Here is a 19,802-nt window from a genome sequence, read left to right on the forward strand (position 1 = left end):
CTCCAAGTGACTACTAAAAGCAATCCTGGAGATTTTAATGGCTTGATATTGTTAAAAATATTAGGAAAGATAGCTGGGGAAAACCTCCAGGAATACCTATTACATTTTTATCCACCCTGCTCTCAAGGAACTCAGAGTGGTGTACACGATTCCACCCACTTTATCCTCACAAAACCCTGAGAGGTAGATGTAATGATCTTGGGTCCATCAATACGAAAGAATGAGGTGTGGCATAGAAGGCAACTTTATTGGTTACAGGTCCAAACAGCCATGGGAACACACTACTAGGCCAAAACCTTTCACCTAGCTGGCAGGCCCGTTCTCTAAGAAAGCACAGACCTTATAAGGGGACATCTTCTGACATAGTTATAAACTATCACTACAGTAGCTTGGGTGGGCTGAAAGGGAGCCTGGCTAAGAGTCACCCAGTGAGTTACATAGCTGAGTGGGATTTGAACCCAGGCCTTCCAAGGCCTAGTCTCTGACACTAACCACTACATCACAGTGGTGTAGCTTCAATCGAGTCAGCACCCCCTATTTCCGTCACCTGCCCAACTGCCATTCCACTTTCCCTTTTCTTCAACTACCATATTAACAATACGCTATATAACAAGTTGACAAGGGTTTGAAACTAGTGAACTGGAGCAAAGGTTTTTGTTGTTCATTTATACTGTGACAGTTCACCATCTCCCCTCCCCATCTCCAAAATTATGTTTCAACATATATAAAGGTAAAGTGTGCTGTCAATTTCAACTCCTGGCGCCCACAGAGCCCTGTGGTTTTCTTTTGTAGAATACAGGAGGGGTTTACCATTGCCTCCTCCCACACAGTATTCAACATATGTACACAACCCGAAAAGAGGGCACCTCCCTGTTTGAAGCCATGGGGCTAAATTATGTTCAGAACATACACATCAGGATGATTGCTCCCAATTTTTCAGTATTGGTATATACGTGGTATATAAGTATATGCCTTAAATATTCCATATCTGCCAACATTCACCTTCAGGTGGATGGGAAAACGGGGTCATGTTTGCAGGTATGATATTCCTGAGTAGCTACCACACTTTACAATATATTGTTCACCCCAATCTTGCTTTCTCACACAATATCACACAAAAACAGTTTCATTCCACAAAATAAGTGCCTATCATTTAACTGCTACATCCTTCTTCAAAATGGTCATGATCAGAAACAGAACAATGACTGGCTAGATGAGTCAGACATATCAACAGCAACTCTATGGTACCAAGGACTTCCCATCACACAAAGAAAGAACCACAGAGAGAAAGATAACTGCTAGATTCATACACCATCACTGTCCTTATTGGCACTTCCAACACTCAGGGGCATATCTAGGGTAGGGCAGGCAGGGCACGTGCCCTGGGTGCCACTTGAAGGGGGGCGCAAATTCTTAAAATTAATTTAAAAAAAAAAAAAAAAGGCCACTGCACATGCTCAAATGGCCTCTGTGAGGCCCTAGGCCATGCCAGGCCTCGCAGAGGCCATTTGAGCATGTGTGGCGGCCATTTTGTTTTCAGCGGCCATTAAAAAAACCACAATTATTTTAAAAAAATGGCCACTGCACATGCTCAAATGGTCTCTGCGAGGCCCTAGAGGCCAGCAGTGGGAGGGGTAACCTTTGCAGGAACCCCCCCCCCACAGCCTATAGGAAGCACCCCAAAGGGGCTACAGGTAAAAAATAATAATTTAATATAATATAAGTCACTGTACACATATTCAGTTTGGCACTATGTACAGAGAATCAGGGCTTGTGAATACTGAGCTGAAGCTTATGAGCTACGATTGTATTCATTTGCTCTTACTTTGCTTCTTATGATAACTGAGTTAAATGTGGTGTCTTAAAAATATGGTTATTAATGGTGAGTTTGTCTTTGAATCAGTGTGAAATCCTTAGTATTAAGCCCCACTGGGAGTTTCTTGCTCTCTTTCTCTCATTTTAACTGTCTTCCTGAAATACTAGAATATATTCCAAGCAGTGACACAGTTTACTCTGCATATCCTTTAATTATTTTCAAAGTATCTGGGAAAAGGCAAATTCTCCATTTATTTTTAAAACTTATGTAATAGTGATACTAGTAGATGCATAGTAGAGAATTAGACAGGCGCTTCTGTTTAGTTTTCCAAGTACACCTCCACATAGTATTTGGGTATTTCATGAGCCCCAGCATACTGAAATTTGTAGTTTTCCAGCATTTTTTGGTCTGGCTACGTCTACTGATAAATAGTTTTTGAATGAGCGCTTGACTTATATTTTTCAGCTGATATTATAGTAAAGTTATCTGAAAGATGGGTGTCAGATGTTTGGACAAGGGGCGCAATTTCAGTGCTTGCCCTAGGTGCTATTTTCCCTAGATACGCCTCTGCCAACACTGAACTTGTTTTCTATTCTAACTTCCAATGCAAAGTATACCAGGTTTTCACCACAGAGAGACAGACGCCTACACAAACACCATTTTGAGTCCATAAAGAGCATCATGATCAATTACTGCTTTCAGTTTTTACCATGGTAATCCAGGAAGCTTTTAACACAGGGAAAAGCCCTTTATCTCGCATCTCCTCAGGAAAAGAGGGTGTGCTTTCATATATTGGGCACATTTACCCCAAAGTCCCCGCAAGCTATCAGGGAGCACGTCACACACAATTCAGGTTTTTCATTGAGCATTAGAGTGCAGCCCGATTCATATCTGGGATTAAAATAACCACTTTTTGCATCGGGATAACTTTCAGTTAGCAGTAAAGCCTTCCAGAAAACTCACGGTAAAGCCTGCTGTGTGGAGAACTCCCAGGCTTTTACTGCCCTATGAGCAAAAACAACCCTTTCCCACAACATGACTGCCTTATATCAAAGTTCTTTCAGCCAGAGTTACTCCTTTTATCAGAGAAAAACATAACATCAGAATGGCAAGTGTGCTAGTAAAGATCAGGTAACAGAACAGGTTAAATAAAATATGTGAAGTGAATCTGTCCAAAATTTGTCTCACAAACCTACTTGTTTGTTGCTAATTCTCAGTGGAACCATCTTCAGTTTCACACAACTGTATTCTACACAGGTTTACCTGGAAGTAAGGCCTACTATGGGACTTGCTCCTAAGTGTTCACAGAATCACAGCCTTTCTTGACATGCAACTTGCCCATTCTTACTTGCACACTCATTCACTCTCTCTCCTGATTGAAGTGGTGGGGATGCGGATCCTCTAACCTTTTAGATCAATACAGAATATTTTAATTTAGAAGGTTAGAGGGTTCTTCCTCCTACTTTCCAACCAGGAGTGTGAATGTGTGCAAACAAGAACCAGCATAGAGTAGTGGTTAGAGTGTTGGACTAGGACCGGGAAAACCTGAGTTCGAATCCCCATTCAACCATGAAACTTACTGGGTGACTCTGGGCCAGTCATGTATCTCTCAGCTTAACCTACCTCACAGGGTTGTTGTGAGGATAAAAATAACCATGTACACTGCTAGCTCCTCAGAAAAAGAGCAGGATATACCATATTTTATGGACTATAAGACGCACTTTTTTCCTCGAAAAATATCCGCCAAAATTCAGGTGCGTCTTATACTCGTAAGCCTGCCCAACAGGTTTGGGGGGGGGCTATCCCCCGGCAAAGCCTGTAGCGATGCTAAAGGACGGGGTTGGGGGCGATCCTCTATTAACCCCGTGCCGCCTGGGGACTTCCGCTCCAGCTCACCCTCCGCCGCTTGGGCCGTGGACTTCTCCTCCCCCGCCGAGCCGGTGGCCTCCGAGGATCGTGCCGCCGCAAAAGCTTCCAGCACCTGGGCCCTCCTGCGCTGCCGCTGGGCCCTCGCCTGGTCCGCGTCGGCCTCAAAGGCCGAGTCAAAATGGCGGCCATCACTGTGCACGCCCGCACGTACCGCGGCGGCCATTCTTCGAGGCACCCACTCCCGCAGTGGGGAGCGTCGCCGTGGATGGCCCTTCGCCCGGTGGGGACATGGTGGTCCTGGGCGTGGCTGAGGCATGCTTGGCGGCGACCGCGCTCACAGCGGAGCAGTCCGCTTTCGCTGTTTGCACCCTCGCTTTCTCCGTACTGGGCCTAAGGCCCTGCAAACAAGGCACTCTGCTCTGCTCCATGGCAGAAGGAGGGAAAGGACAGAGTGGGGTGCGGTGGGAGGGCTTGGAGGGGAAATGGAGGCGAGAGGAGAAGGAAAGCTCAAAAACGAAAGAGGGGTGTTTTTTTTTTAATAGGGTCAGAAGCGAGGTTGAAGAGAAAACAAGGAGTGGAGTAGGAGCAATTGAAAGAGGACTTGACAGTTTAATGTGTTAAAACTCTGAAAAACTGGATTAAAATTAAGGTGCGTCTTATAGTCCGTAGCGTCTTATAGTCCATAAAATACGGTAAGTGTAATAAATAAATAAATAAATAAAAGAGAGGAAATGACAAACGCCAAGAAAGGCTGTGATTCTGTGAAGACTTGGGAGCAAGTCCCCACGGTAGGCCTTATTTCCAGGTATAGAATAGGGTTGTATAAATTACCCCACTCGTGAGCTATGCAATGCCAGAACAGACAAAAGACCTGGAAAAACCAAAACAGTTCACACCATCTCTGATAACAAACAATTCAGAATACAAAAGGCCAACATGTGCCTATCACAGTATGTTATGTACTCAATAACAGGTGTCCTGGTGGCAACAGTCTACTTAACAAACAGTCCTCTGGTTCATGAATTAATTCACATAGATCATTTTTCTATGAGCAAGAACAGCCTGTCATTCTGGGAGCAATGTTCACGAACAGGTGCAAAGTCATCACCTTTGTTTTCTGGCACAGCTTCTGCATCTCTGACACCAGACCAGCAGAAATTCAACAGATGCAGCTTAGATTCTGTACTTTTAGGAAGCGTCACCTGTTCAATTTCTGCCTGTGACACAGCTACCAAATGCTTTGGAAGTGCTGCCAAAAACTTTATACAGTTGAGATTTCGCGGGCCTCTTAGGGTGGGCTCTTAAGGACTCCAGCTGAGTCATAAAAACTGTACAAAAAGCCCCATGTACCATAGCCTTAAGAGGTTAATATTTATAGTTTTGCTCAATATAGCATGTAGTAGAGTCCTCAGTTTGCAACAAGTTGATAACATCCTGCTGGTCAATATAACATTTTGTGTGTGATTACAGTGCTAAATTATTTGCAATTAAGTCACTATCTCCCTGAAATGACTAAAATTTACATTAAATACAAAACTTTAGTCTCAGACCCATGATAGGATATGAATATATTTTTCTCCTTCAGATTCTGAGGAGACAGTCATGAATTAGGCTGAAAATACTGGGCCCCTAGAAACACATTAAGCTGCCAAGATGACCATATATGTATGCTTTTTCAGCTCTACTTATATCAAGAGAATCTGATCCAATAAAAAAAGTTCAGGAGATCAATCACAGGTCTCCCAGTGTAATGTGGGAGAAAGAAACTGAACGAAACACATTTTCTCACTCCACCCTGCATAACCCAGACCACCCACTTCTTTTTCTCACCCATTCCTATTCAGTGCAAACCCATTATATAATGGGGTTTCCCACAGTATGTTTATCCCTCAAAATTTGTATGCTTTTTTTTGCACAACAGAGTACACACAGGAGGCTGGTTGCATGGATGTTAATTATTACAAAATAGGACAGTGTTTAAATTGCCATCATAGCATTGAGCAAGAAGGACCCCAGTCTTTAGACCTGACCTCACATGTGTTCACATCCAACACCATTACAAGAAAAATATTTCAAACTCCAAAAAAACCAGCAGTAAATTTTTAAGCACTCGGCATCAGATGATTAGAAGCCTTTTGTAGAGCTGAAAATATATGTGCATGCCGGTATTGCGCAAAGGGCAGCAAGGAGACGCCCAGCTGTCATGCAGTCATAGCTGGGGGGAGAGCCGCCATTACGAAAGTGGCGGTGGACTGAGGAGGAGCAGGTATGCGCCTTCTCTCCTCTGTGTTAAGGGGACTGTGTAAGTCCTCAGTTTTAAAGGAATGTGCCTGCGATTCGGATGCTGAATCACGTTCCAAGCACATCCCTAATTCATTTAGTGCCAAATCGCATTTCAAGCACATCCCTAACTCATTTAGTCCAAGGCACTTAGGTGTACTTAATATTTAGGCTGCAAGTCCTTTGCCAGAGATGCTCAGTGCTATGAGTACAATCCACTGAAGACCAAAGCAGAGCATATTAATACATAGCTGTGCAACCTGTGCAATGTGATCTCAGGCAGAAATCTCTCACGAGGAAAAGGTTGGTTTTTTTAAGAGACTTTCCCCACAAAATATGGGTCTTAGGAGTGATTCAAGATGACACAGCACTGCATGGAGACTGCTTATAATCTCATTCTCACCATATGGTAGCTGCATCCATGTGGGCAGCCAGTTATCTTTGCATTCAGGCAGTTTGGACACACAGTGAAGCTGATCTTACCATAACACTGCAAACCACCAAGAATGTGATAAGGTTGGATTCACTGCATAACCATTCACTATAAATTATCATCTTTGCACATGAATGCAGCAGCTGCTAAATGGTGGGCAGCTTGCAAGTAGCCACCACTCCATGGTGCAGTGGTTAGAGTGTTGGACTAGGACCAGGGAGGCCCAAGTTCAAATCCCCATTCATCCATGCAACTCACTGGGTGATTCTGGGCCAATCACTTATCTCTCAGTCTAACCTACCTCACAGGGTTGTTGTGAGGTTAAACACAACCATGTATACCGCTCTAGGCTCCTTGGAAGAAAAGAAGGAGATAAATGTAAAAATAAATAAATAAAATAAAAATTATCTGAAATCATCCTATGTATTTCCCAAGAGCTGTTGTTTCTACTGGTGCATCTACCTGCCACCCTCCTCTTAAGGCCAGCAATTCCTCAGACCTGCAACAAGACATTTTGCAGGATAAAAAGCATAATCAATCCTTGGCACGAGGGAACAGGAAGACTCCTATCCTTAACTTGCTCAGCTAACCAAGATCAGAGAGGTTCATTCCCACATGATCTAATTCCACAGAATTTGCCTCCAAGATGAAGGAAAGGAAAGAAACACACATGCTTTTGAAGGAAGGACAATTTTAAACAACTGCTAAATATTTCCAAAGTAGGGTGAGTAAGCCTGAGCTGTTTTGGTGTCACAACTCTGACAAGTTCTGACACTAGCCAACAGCTTTACTTCCCCATCAGTCAGAGAGACTGCAGGTTTAAGGTTGCAAACCTCCTTAGAGGGTTCGAGTATTGGAGGAGGGACTATCCTAGTATTCAGTAGGTTGCATATCTAGCAGACAGTAGCCCTTTCCAAACATTATGTTCAAGGAACATACAATCTGTGCACAGTCTATGCACACACAGTTATTCATACACTATGTTCATACAGTATGCACTGTGTACGTAGTGTATATTATGTATGCACACAGTGTATGCACTGTGTGAATGGTACATACACACAAGAGAACACTTCCTATCTGTAACCTGAATTTGAGGCCAGTACCCAGGTTCATTTTTTTAATATGAATGCATGCAGAATCATTCACACAAAAGCATGTAGGTGTGTGCAGACACCTGTACACATATACGGTATAATGTTTGAATAGAGCTAGTGCCTTAACCTGTTCATCCCACTATGGTCGTAATTTATTCCTTTCTGTAAAGGCTGAATCCCAAAAAGGATCATCTAACAGTTCTATGAACGCCGCGTAATTTGATATGGGAAGTCATGCAGTCTGGTCCTATGGATGTCTGCACAGAATAAAGTCCCACTGAATTCAGTGGAGTTTCCTCCCAAGTAAGTGCGTGCATACACAATGCTTTTGCGAATGGTGGTGAGATGAGTCAGAGAAGAGGATTCCAAGACGGTAAAAACTGAAAAGCCTCTCTCTGTTATCTTTCCCCCTCACACCTTATTCTGACTAAGATAGGAGAGAAAAGGATAACAGAGACTTTTCAGTTTTTACTGAACTCACTGTTGGTTGTTCTGAACATGTTATAAGGATTCTTGGTTGTTAAGATGGTGCTTAGTCGTGACTAACTTTCTTTGGATTCATTCAACCCAGAGCTGTTTATTGACATGCTTTGCATTTGCAGAAGCATGAAAGCAGAACCAACTCTCTTCCATTTTTACCAACATCTTTCCTGCCTGGAGGCACTTCTCCTTCTCCACAGGCAACCAGGTATATGGCTATTTACAAGCCTGAGCAAAGGCACCCTAAAAGACATCTAACTAACACTGCAAGACACTGTGTGAGCTTGTTTTTATAATTATTGCATGCTTATATGGAAACGTTCACTATGATGATGATACCTCAAAGACTGGCACAGAGATCTATACAGTGGAGGTATGCCACTGCATCGACAATTTTAGAATTCTTCCTTAGAATCTTGATTTGTATAAGCTAATTCAAGATTTCCTATTGGCATCAGCAGTTAGATGGATTACAGAAGTGCACAGGATTTCAGATGCTCAAAATCTTTGACTTTCATGGGCCAACACAATGGGGGAAATAAAATGTTGAACAGTACAAGCCTCACACTGCACTTGAAGGCTGAGACGCAAGAGAAAAAATTACCTATATGAAGTTGCCATTTCTCGCTCCCTCTCCCCCAATGTGATCAGGACTGGAAATATTTATGAAGTGCACTATAATAACCCAGGCAGGCATTAAAATCCCAATAAGCAATTTTGGCAGCCTGCTGCAGTAATTCTCTCAGGAGAATGAGCTTGCAGGGATTTAATGACATTTTAATGCAAACCCTGCAAATAGGAGATTTCCTTCCCAGCGTGGTTCCCTTTAGTCTTTGCAATATTTATTCTGGAATAGTCTTTTGCAGGAACTGTTTTTTTTTGGTTTTTTTTTAAGTGTGGGGTGGGAGAAGACTGAAGGCTGGACTGTATTCTGGGGCCCCAACACATCTCTGATTCATAAATAACACTTTCTCCTCTGCCAGGTTTCACACAGAGGCAAGCCCACACATAAGTGAGCATGCGCACGTGCACACACACACACACTATTCAAGATGCAGAAAAAAATCATACTACAGTGGATAAGGCAGTTTCCACACTAGGAATCAACCAGACAGTAATGATGCCCCGACAGAGGCTTCACATGATTTAAGAGTGCTGTATAGCCTATGCAACCAAGCATACAGCTCATTACATTTTATTTATCCCATCCTTCCTCCATATTCTCAGCTCACCTCATTTTATCCTCCTAACACTGCAAGGCAGATTAGGTTGAAACTTTCCCAAGATCTTCTACTCAGCCCCAAGACTGAGCAGGGACGAACCTGAGTTTCCCCACATGCAAACCTAACATGCTAACCCCGGGTTGCACAACTTTGGCCCTCTTGCAGATGTTGGACTACAACTCCCTTCATCCCAGACTATTGGCCACTGTGGCTGGGGATGATGGGAGTTGCAGTCAAAAAAACAGCTGGGGGGCAGAAGTTATGCAGCTCTGCAAAGTCTGAAAACATCACATAATTCCATTAATCCAGCACTTGGCTCTGAATTTCAGTGGCAGTTTTCTGGAACAAGTAGTCTGTGGCTCGCTGATCCTGAAGAAAGAACTAACTAAAGGCGGAATCATCTCCTGCATGCTTACTGTTGTAAAAGGTTACTCTGCCATAAAAACTATGATGGACTCACAAGACTGACAATAAAGGAAATGCTATCTAGCATAACCCTAGGCAAAACTCCAGTTGCAAAACAAATTGCACAAGTGACATTTAGCAACTAATTTGTGAATGAATTCCCTAGAAATGCCGACAGCAGCTAGGGCATTGTGAGGGACAAAATACTGTAAATGGAAATGTCACTTTCAAGCAGGCCTTCATCTCAAAATCTGTTTTCAATGGCAGGGCTATAACATGTGCAATATAAGAGTAGTTTTTAAAAGTAATAAAGAAGCAAGTGCCTCTGAGCATGAGACTCTCTTTCCTTAGAGAGGCATCACAATCAGTTCCCATATACATGTGGGCTTCTGAGACAAAGGATGCAATTTCCAGGGAAACTTCCATCTTTTTATTTATTTATTTATTTATCTGATTGATTTATATACTGACCTTCCAAAAATGGCTCAGGGCGGTTCACATCAATGTCACACATTGGACACAGGGGCCAGCTATAAAATTCAGACAGGATACATTTATCAACAGCTACAAGTCATTACAGCAGGGGCGTAGCTACCCCGCTGGCGGCCCGGGTGCGGCTGCGGCGGGTGCCCTGACAGCCCCGCCCCCTGCATCTGATGCCAGACACAGGGGATAGCCACGCCCCCACATCTGACATCAGACGCGGGGGCGTGGTCTGGCTCCCGAACGGAGCCTTGAGGCATTGAGGCTCCGTTCGGGAGAAGCAGCTTAACTGCTGAAGTTTGGCAGTTAAACAAAGGCTGGTGCTGCATTCGCAGCGCAGCCCAGGAGCACTGGAAGATATTCCCCTTAGGGGATGGAGTCACTCTGGGAAGAGTAGGAGGTTCCAAGTTCCCTCCCTGGCATCTCCAAGATAGGGTTGGGAGATTTTCCTGCCTGAAACCTTGGAGAAGCCACTGCCAGTCTGTGAAGACAATACTGAGCTAGATAGACCAAGGGTCTGACTCAGTATATGGCAGCTTCCTATGTTCCTGTGTCCATCACTGTGTCTGGTAATTTTATCAACTGTCCTTTTTTTGGCTTCTAAATGTTTGGACTGGCTCCTGAATACAGGTAAAATTTGTCAAGACCTGGCATAGATACTGTGCCTTTTTTTCTTCAATAATTTTTTGAAAATACCCTTAGAATAGTAATGAAGTACACAAAATTTTGAAGTCATAGCAGCCTAAGAGACTTACTGGATCAAACTAAAGATCTTTCTAGCCCAGCATCTTGTTTCCAGCAGTGGTCAGCTGGATGCTTCTGGGAAGTCCACTAGTAAGCATGAAGGCAATAGCTGCCCCCTCCCTCCCTAGTTTGTGCCCCCAGCAGGTGATATTACAAGGTATGCTGGCAGTTTCATTTAGCTGTAATGTAGGGGTTCTCAGGCTTGGGTTCCCAGACACTGTTGTGCTACAGTTCCCATCGTCCTCAGCCACAATTGATCCATGATCCTCAAGCCATTTGTTCTAGTCCCAGAGCCTAGTGCTGGATTAATGGTGTGGTGTAAAAGAGTGTCAGGTCTAGATGAGGGAAACTCAGGTTCAAGTTCCTAATCAGCCATGGGCTCAGGAGCATTATAGTTATTCTAGTCTCCCATTCAAATGCAACCAGGGTGGATCCTGCTTAGCTAAGGGGACAAGTCATGCTTGCTACCACTAGACCAGCTCTCCTCTGTGGACAAATGTAACTGTGTTGAGGGAAAGGGAGGGTAAGTGGGGCTTCTCTTTATGCTCTTACAAGTAACATACTTAGAATGGGACAAATGAAGTTTTTATTAAATATTTCCACCTTTTAATATCCTAGCCTAGGCAACACAGTTACATTTGTAAGCACCACGGCTCCCTAGCACCTGGGATTTGTCAAGACCTAATCTATGCAGCTTAACAAAACACAAATGCAAACAGAGATAAAATTATACGCAAGATTTAGCATTTCCTGCTATCTAAGGAAAATTCAGATAAGGCAAGGGAAAGTCTAGAACACACCTTATTTGGGGGCAGAAACAGGAACTGTGTAATGCTTCTCCTTCTGTCCATTCCCTACAAATGAGGAACACCATAAGATCTCGTGCCAGGGGATGTGACTGTTCTCTGAAAGCAGCTTCATACAAGCGGAAAATGGCTTACACAGCAGTCACTTCTGTGCTGGGAATTGCACTAGTCCTGTGTGCAGCCTGTCATGTGACAATAGCTCTATTCAGACACTGGGCCAGTTCACACAATGACCAGCCAGCACAATACACAGAAGGCAGGGAAACGCAGAGAACATCAACATCATCATCATCATCATCATTTTACATTTATATCCCGCTCTTCCTCCAAGGAGCCCAGAGCGGAGTACTACATACTTGAGTTTCTCCTCACAACAATCCTGTGAAGTAGGTTAGGTTGAGAGAGAAGTGACTGGCCCAGAGTCACCCAGCTAGTATCATGGCTGAATGGGGATTTGAACTCAGGTCTTCCCGGTCCTAGTCCAGCACTCTAACCACTACACCACGCTGGAACATGCCTATCCCGACATCACTAAAGGAGGTCCTGTTGTGTTGTCGAGACATACTTTACTTGTGTGAGGGGGTGATAATCCGAATCGCCTGCCTACATGTGCTAAAGGAACCTGGGTTTGGGGGCACATGTAAGGTCAGCAATGCCATGCTGGCCATGCAAATGGCCACCGCACATGCACAGCAGCCAGGTGAGTGCTGCAGGCGGGTCGACCACCATGCCGGATGCTGGGTGGGGCACCCGCTGCCCCTCCCCCCATGTCCAGGTGCTGGTGGTATCGCCCGCTAAGACTTTTGAAAGTATCTCTCACCACCCTCATCGCCCACCACTGGAGTGTACACTCTGTGCACATATTTGTGTGAATGACCGTGCCTAAGTTAATTTAAAAAGTGAACCTCGGTGATTGATTGATTCTGTGCTGCCAAGTCAGTGTCGACTCTTTGGAACCTCGGTAAGGTCCCTCAGATGCATGGTACAGATAGGAACTGCACCGCTGTACTTGTGTTCAGCATAATGTGTGAACAGCTACACCTGTATAAACTCTGTACCTGAGTACACTGCATATTCATTGTACGACTGTTGAACATAATGTCTGAATAGCGCTATAGTCACACACATATTTGTTACCTGTATATGCACTGGGAATTTCCATCTGGCAAACATTCCCCAGTGCATGTGCACAGAGCAGGTACTGCAACACCACAGCTGCACATTCAGTCACCACATGAGTCAGTCTGCACTTCAGTTGTGGTGGAGCAGGGTGGTCAAAAGCAAGGGCAAACCCAGCCCCCTCTCTCCAATCCAAGCATCTCCTCAACCACAAACTCAGGAAGAGTCTTCAGGCCCGCCAGACACTCTCTCTCAGTCCGAGCATCCTCCATCCCCATATGCAATACAAGGAACACACCAGCCTACCTTACACGGTTGTTGTACACATTGCAGAGACTGCAAACGCCAGCCCTTTTTATAAATGCCCAGAGCGCCCTGCATCAAAACGCTAAGAATCACAGGCACAGACAGAAATGATTTCCCTGTAGGAATATGGTCCCAACTGAAGCGGGGACGGAGCCTGCCTGCCCTCTCTCCCGTTTGGGTCCATTTCCGTCGAGAAGCCGCGTTCCGCATTTCACCGGGACAAACACACACACACACCACACACACACACCAGCGAGCTCTCGGGGGATTCCCGCCGCACAGCCGGCTATGCCAAATGCCAGACCCCGGCCCGATCACGCGGCCCTCCTAGCGATGCCATGTTCAATCCACACACAGCCCTAAGAACTGCCCCGGTCAGCCAGCAACCTGTCGAGGAAGAAGCCGCTGATGACAGGGGCCACCCCGCCGCCGCGGCTCTTTCTGCGGGGCGAGGACGGGCTGCGAGCAGCAGCCACCACGCTGCAATCACAGCCGTCCTCAAGCGAGAAGACACCGTAGGCGTGCGAGCCCGGGGCAGAGGGGCTGAAGCACGCATGCGGAGGAGGTGGGGAAGTCACGCATCCCGCCCCCGCCACTGCCTGCCGAGGTCTCCTTGGTACCTTTGCAGAACTTGATGTACTGGAACAGACGCCCGACGGAGAGAGATCTGCGGCCGTCAGCGGGTGCGAGCTGCTCACGGCCCCAAAGGCACGCGCATCCGAGGGCAAAGTGGGGGCGCCACGCAAGCCAAGACACTTTCTTCGGAGGCTTGATGCAGCCCGATCCTAAATATGCACGATTACTGGGAGGTAAGGCTCGCCGCCGCGTTCAGGAGGGCTTACTCCTAGGATTGCAGCCTTCAGGGAAGCCCTGGCTGGCTGGTTTGCTTGCTTTCATTTTGCCGCAATATTATATATTGAAAATCTGGTTAAAATCACCACGACGGGGAGGAAGGCGACAAAGGTCGTAGCGAGGAGGCGGCAGTCGCTAAAATACCCCTCCCCTCCCGAATGGAGAGAGAAGAATAAGAACAGCGAATGACATAGGCGTCGAGCTTGGCAAGGAATTGCTGGCCCTCCCAGGTATAGCTGCAGGCAGCAGCCCCTATGCAATGTGCATGCTTGTCTGTCCCACTGAAACCGAGTAGGATTTACTTCCAAGTATACAAGCTGCATGCAGAAGGCTGCTCGGTTGCAATCCTCTGCACACTTCCCTGGGATAAAGTCCTATTTAAATCCGCACGATTTATTTCTCGGATAAATATGCATGGATAGCATGGGGCTGCCTGCAAGGGCTGAGCAGGGGATGGAGAAGGCAATGCAATTCCCTGCTGGATCCAGGGAACGGGAGGCTGCCCAGCCGCCGGCACAGAGGGAGAGAGAGAAGCGCTTAGGTGCAAGGGGAAAGCGAGGGAAAGGACAGAGCTCTCTCACCTTCTTGCTGTCGGAAGCTGCGGAGAGCCGGGATCCTCCAGTCAGAGAAGAAGAGCGCCCCTGCCCGACGTGATCCTGTTGGGGGGACATCGCTTCCATCAAGCTCCCCTTCCTCGCCCGCTGTTAAGCAGCCCGAAGCGAATCCAGAGTCATCACAGGCTCAGCCCGCATCCAGGGCAAGGTAAGGCAGCCCCGACGCCTCTACCGTCGAGTCATGGAGAATAATGCAGCCTGCCACGGCTACTGCGGCATCTGCCCGCACCAAGCATGGGCTGCCTACGCCGGGCGAGCGCAAGCTGCTCTACAACAGGCAGTCCGAAGGCGGCAGACCGCAGCGCGACTAGCCCCGCCCCCTAAGAGCGACTCACAGGCCGCTTCCCCGCGAAACTCCGCCCAGTGATAGAAGCTATCTGCGTAGCTGAGCCTATCGGCAGGGCAGTCTTCTAGAAGCTCCGCCCACTCAGCTTCGTCTGTGGTTATAGTCTGCACCGCGCTGCAAGCCCAACTCACCTACCATACCAAACCCAGCTGTAAAAGTCTACTGCGAGGGCTAGGTTGTGCGTCTTATTCGTCCGTCCTGGATTTTCTTTATTATCATGTTATTTATGGCATCATCTGTATACATGGTGCTTTTGTGATGGAAAAAGGGCAAAGTTTGTTCTCTTAAAATTTATCAGCGGCGATTGACAACGGAGATAATGCAGCAGACATGTGGGTTAGATGTTTCGGCTTCCGTTTTCATCAGTAAATTGGCTTTAAAAGCAGTATGTGTGTTTTTTTTTTTTTTAACTCAAGCCCTTAAAATACAGACAGAGAGATAACCAACCACTTTGTAGGAGGCTTATAAAGATCCTTGCAAGTTCTTCCAGTAAGGTTGCCAGCCCTAGCTTGTGCTATTCACATAGGAACATAGGAAGCTGCCATATACTGAGTCAGACCATTGGTCTATCTAGACCAGTATTGTCTTCACAGACTGGCAGCCGCTTCTCCAAGGTTGCAGGCAGGAATTTCTTTCAGCCCTATCTTGGAGAAGCCAGGGAAGGAACTTGAAACCTTCTGCTATTCCCGGAGCAGCTCCGTTCCCTGAGGGGAACATCTTATAGTGCTCACACTTCTAGTCTCCCATTCATATGCAACCAGGGCAGATCCTGCTTAGCTAAGGGGACAAGTCATGCTGCTTGCTACCACAAGACCAGCTCTCCTCTCCATTACATGCAATCTGCTTACATGCAATCCACATATTACATGCAATCTGTGTAAAGTGCATGCATGTGCAGGTCGGTACACACCCTTATTCACATGTTATGTTGAACACTTCCTATCTGTACCTTGCATTTGAAGGACCTCAAGTACCCAGGTTCGCTTTTTTAAAACGCATGTACAATCATTCACATAATAATATGTATGTGTTTACAGACACCTGAGAGTACGCACATTGTAATGTTTGAGTAGGGCTTCTGACTGAAGCTATTCTTGGAGATTTATTCTCGCCAACATTTTCCCCAGTATTTTCCACAGGATCAAACTAATAACATCTCCATGATTACTTTGAAAAGACACCTGGAGCTTTTTCAGAAAGCAACTTTACCATGAATTTACTTTGGGGGATGGGTGTGCATTCACATATAGGCCAGATTTACCCCAAAGACCGTGAGATATTTCAGAGAGCCCTTCACACACGATTCGGGGTTTTTCCCTCCATATTGAAACCGATATGGTTTCCGGGGGTTTAAGAATCCCCTTTTTGCGTCGGAGTACCCATTATGCCCTAAACTCGCAGCAAAGCCTCACAGTAAACCCACAGTAAAGCCTAATGTGCGAAAAGCCTCCAGGAGACGAATGCCAATTCTGCAAGACTTCAGACTAATCCTAGATTGAAGGTTGGTAACCCCAACTTCCAGAGGGTTAGCCTTGTTAGCATGTGGCATCAAAAACTGCAAAGAAAAAAGTTGTCAGCGGTGTAGTCAAATAGTTGGGAAATGCAGGAGGCTTAAGCCCTATTCAGGTGTTCAGCCTGAACATGAGAAAGCGGGGGTGGGGGGGCAGGATCACACCAGCTAGCCTTGTCCCCCACACAGGCAGCCTTCCTAATCACAGAAAGGAGCTTCCTGGCTGCTGCCAATCTGTGTAGGCAATACGGAGCAAGATTAGGGATGTGCACGGAACCAGTTCCATGCACTCCTGGGAGGACAGGGGGGTGATTTTAAGGGGCAGGGGGAGGTGCTGCCTACCTGCCAGCCACCGCCCTGCCGCTTCCCCCCCCCGCCCCCCCGCCGGCGCTCTTGCAAAAAGTGGGCACGCAGGGCTGCAGCATACCTCCCTGCAGTCCCATTCAGTGTTGTCGTGCAAATGGCTGTCACACGTGCCTCTCACTTTTTGTGAGAGTGCCAGCGGGAGGAAAGAGGCAGTGCCTCCCCTGACCCTTAAAGAAACCCCCTGCCCTCCGACCCGGCCAGAATGCTGGTTGACAGAACCAGTTCGGTGCTCCTAGAATGGACGGCTCCGTCCGTGCACTGGCTAGATGGACCAATGGTATCGCTCGGTCTATGACAGCTTTGTATGTTCGTTTGCCCCCATACAGCATATTCACAGAAAAGCTGCATGAATGGTCAGCGGGGGCGGGGCTATAGACCCTATCAACCTGGGGGCAGAGCATACCAGTGAGGTCCTGTTTCCCCGGTACCCAGGTCAATAACACCTGGACAGAACATAGGAAGCTCCCCATACCAAGTCCAACTACTAATCCGGGTAGCTCAGGATTGACTACGCCGACCAGCAGCGGCTCTCCAAGGTTTCAGGCAGGAGCCTCTCTGAGCCAGACTTGGAGAGGCCAGGGATTGAATTTGAGAGCTTCTGCAGGCAAAGCAGATGCTCCACCAATGAGCTACAGCCACAGCCCCTAAATAGCTATCAGGGCCGGTTTAAGCCTACTGCGACTGCAGGGGGCCGGCCACAGCGTTGGGGGGGGGGGGGGCTCATGCTGGGCTGGGGTCTGTGCAGAAGAACAGCTATGGAAGGAGGGAGGAAGGGAGAGAGAGAGAGAGTTTCAGAAGCCAGAAGATGGGGTTTCAGATAGGCTGGCCCTCCGCCAATACTAACATAAGAATAGTCCTGCTGGATCAGGCCCAAGGCCCATCTAGTCCAGCATCCTGTTTCGCACAGTGGCCCACCAGATGCCGCCGGAAGCCACAGGCAGGAGTTGAGGGCATGCCTCCTCTCCTGCTGTTATTCCCCTGCAACTGGTACTCAGAGGCATTCTGCCTTTGAGGCTGGAGGTGGCCTATAGCCCTCTGACTATAGCCGTTGAGAGACCTCTCCTCCATGAAGTTATCCAAGCCCCTCTTTAATCCATCCAGGTTGTTGGCTGTCACCACATCTTGTGGCAGAGAATTCCACAAGTTGATTATGCATTGTGTGAAAAAGTACTTCCGCTTGTTGGTCCTAGATTTCCCAGCAGTCAATTTCATTTCATGGCAATCAATTTCAATACTGAGAGAGGAGGAGAGGTAGGAGTCGCAGGGCAGCTGAGGGGCGCTTTGCAGAGCAGACCCTGCAACGGGGTCACGACGTATCTCTGAAGTGTGCTTCCACACTTCCTGTATTGTTTCACGAGATTGCTCCCCCTGCTGGGCACTTTGCTATTTACGTTTTGAATGCGGTTTGCCTGAACGGAAGCATTTTGTTGCTGTTGAGCAGCTAATCAGGAAAGTGCCCAGCTGTGGAGAGCTGAAGGACCTGTCACTTTCTGTGCGTAAAGCAGGGGCTGTATCCCATAACTTTCCCCTGAACATAGGGAGCTGCCTTGCACTGAGTCAGGACTTTGGTCCACACGGTATTATCTACGCTGACTGGCAGCAACTCTCAAAGCTCCTCCCCAGCTCTGCTACCCAAGAACCTTGCAACTAGAAATCAAATCTAGGACCTCCTGAATGCAAAGTTCTGCATGCTGATTAATGATGCACAGTGTAAAAAAGTCCTTCTTTTTCTCCATTTGAAATCTCGTGCCAATCAGCTTCATTGGATGATCCCTGCAATGAAAATGAGGCAAATAAAAATGAGGAAAGGAGACGTTGCTTGGAGGCTATTGATAGTTTTCTTTCTTTTGTTCTAGATTGTTGCCAAGTTAGCTGAGGAAGTGGAGCAGCCAAGGGATCAAGGTGCCAACAACCTCCCCACTCTTTAGCCCAAAGCACATTAGCTGTACATATTTTTTTTAAATTTATTTATCATATTTTTACACCACCCAAAACTTACATCTCTGGGCGATTTACAACAAGATTAAAAATAAAACATTAATTAAAAACAAAAACAAAAAATTTTTAAAACACAATTTAAAATTTTAAAACAATATTCTAACAATATTTAAAACAACATTAAAACAATCAAAACAATATCAGTTAAAAGTCTGGGTGAAGAAATGCATCTTTAGAGACTTTTTAAAAGATGTCAGAGATGGGGAGGCTCTTATTTCACTATGGAGTTCATTCCAAAGCCTTGGGGCAGCAACGGAGAAGGCCTGTCCCTGAGTAGCCACCGGACGAGCTGGTGGCAAATGCAGACGGACCTCTCCTGATGATCTCAATGGGCGGTGGGGTTCATAACGAAGAAGATGTTCTCTTAAAAACCCAGGCCCAAGCTGTTTAGGGCTTTATAGGTTATGACCAACACCTTGTATTTTGCCTGGAAACCTATTGGCAGCCAGTGTAACTCCTTCAATACGGGAGTAAAATGGTCTCTCCTGGATGACCCAGAGACCAGCCTGGCTGCAGCATTCTGGACCAACTGTAGTTTCCGGACTACGTACAAGGGCAGCCCCACATAGAGCGCATTGCAGTAATCCAGTCTGGGGGTTACCAGCAGATGTACCACTGTTTTAAGGTCGTCTAACTCAAGAAACGGACATAGCTGGCGTATCAGCCAAAGCTGATAGAATGCACCTCTGGCCGCTGTCGCAACCTGGGACACCAAGAAGAGACTTGGATCCAGAAGCACCCCTAGACTGCGTACCTGTTCCTTCTGGGGAAGTGTGACCCCATCCAGAACAGGCAGATCAAAATTGTCTCTTGAGTTCCGACCCCGCACAATGAGTACCTCCATCTTATCTGGATTCAGTCTCAGTTTGTTATCCCTCATCCAGCCCATTACCGACTCCAGGCAAGCATTTAGTAGCGGCCCCCAAACCCGCTACTGCCTAATTGCAGTAGGCCCCAAAGTTTCTAGAACCAGGCCTGATAACTATAGCCCGTGCAGTTCTAAGTAAGATAAGCAAAATGACAATTCATAGGCCTCTTCATTTCATGGCCATTTG

The 19,802-nt window shown here is 46.6% G+C and overlaps 1 protein-coding gene across 15 annotated transcripts in view; it reads right to left on the reverse strand.

Moving 5' to 3' along the window:
• ARHGAP20 (Rho GTPase activating protein 20) overlaps positions 1-14,793 on the reverse strand; it is a 112,203-nt gene extending 97,410 nt beyond the window's left edge. For 2 of the 15 annotated variants that reach the window (XM_053305210.1, XM_053305206.1), the window contains exon 1: positions 1,003-1,262. Coding sequence is in view for 7 of the 15 variants with exons in the window: in XM_053305197.1 (XP_053161172.1) it covers positions 11,631-11,684; positions 13,062-13,271 (264 nt within the window). In the remaining 8 variants the exon portion in view is untranslated. Of the gene's footprint in view, positions 1-339; positions 428-1,002; positions 1,263-1,310; positions 1,368-3,012; positions 3,058-3,712; positions 4,030-11,630; positions 11,685-13,061; positions 13,273-13,311; positions 13,442-13,681; positions 13,826-14,494 lie in introns of those variants that run through there. The other 13 variants (XM_053305197.1, XM_053305207.1, XM_053305201.1 and 10 more) reach the window with 13 other exon arrangements.
• Between the last annotated feature and the right edge of the window lie 5,009 nt (positions 14,794-19,802).

Source organism: Hemicordylus capensis, chromosome 3 (assembly GCF_027244095.1).
Source record: "Hemicordylus capensis ecotype Gifberg chromosome 3, rHemCap1.1.pri, whole genome shotgun sequence".
Taxonomy (NCBI): Eukaryota; Metazoa; Chordata; class Lepidosauria; order Squamata; family Cordylidae; genus Hemicordylus; species Hemicordylus capensis.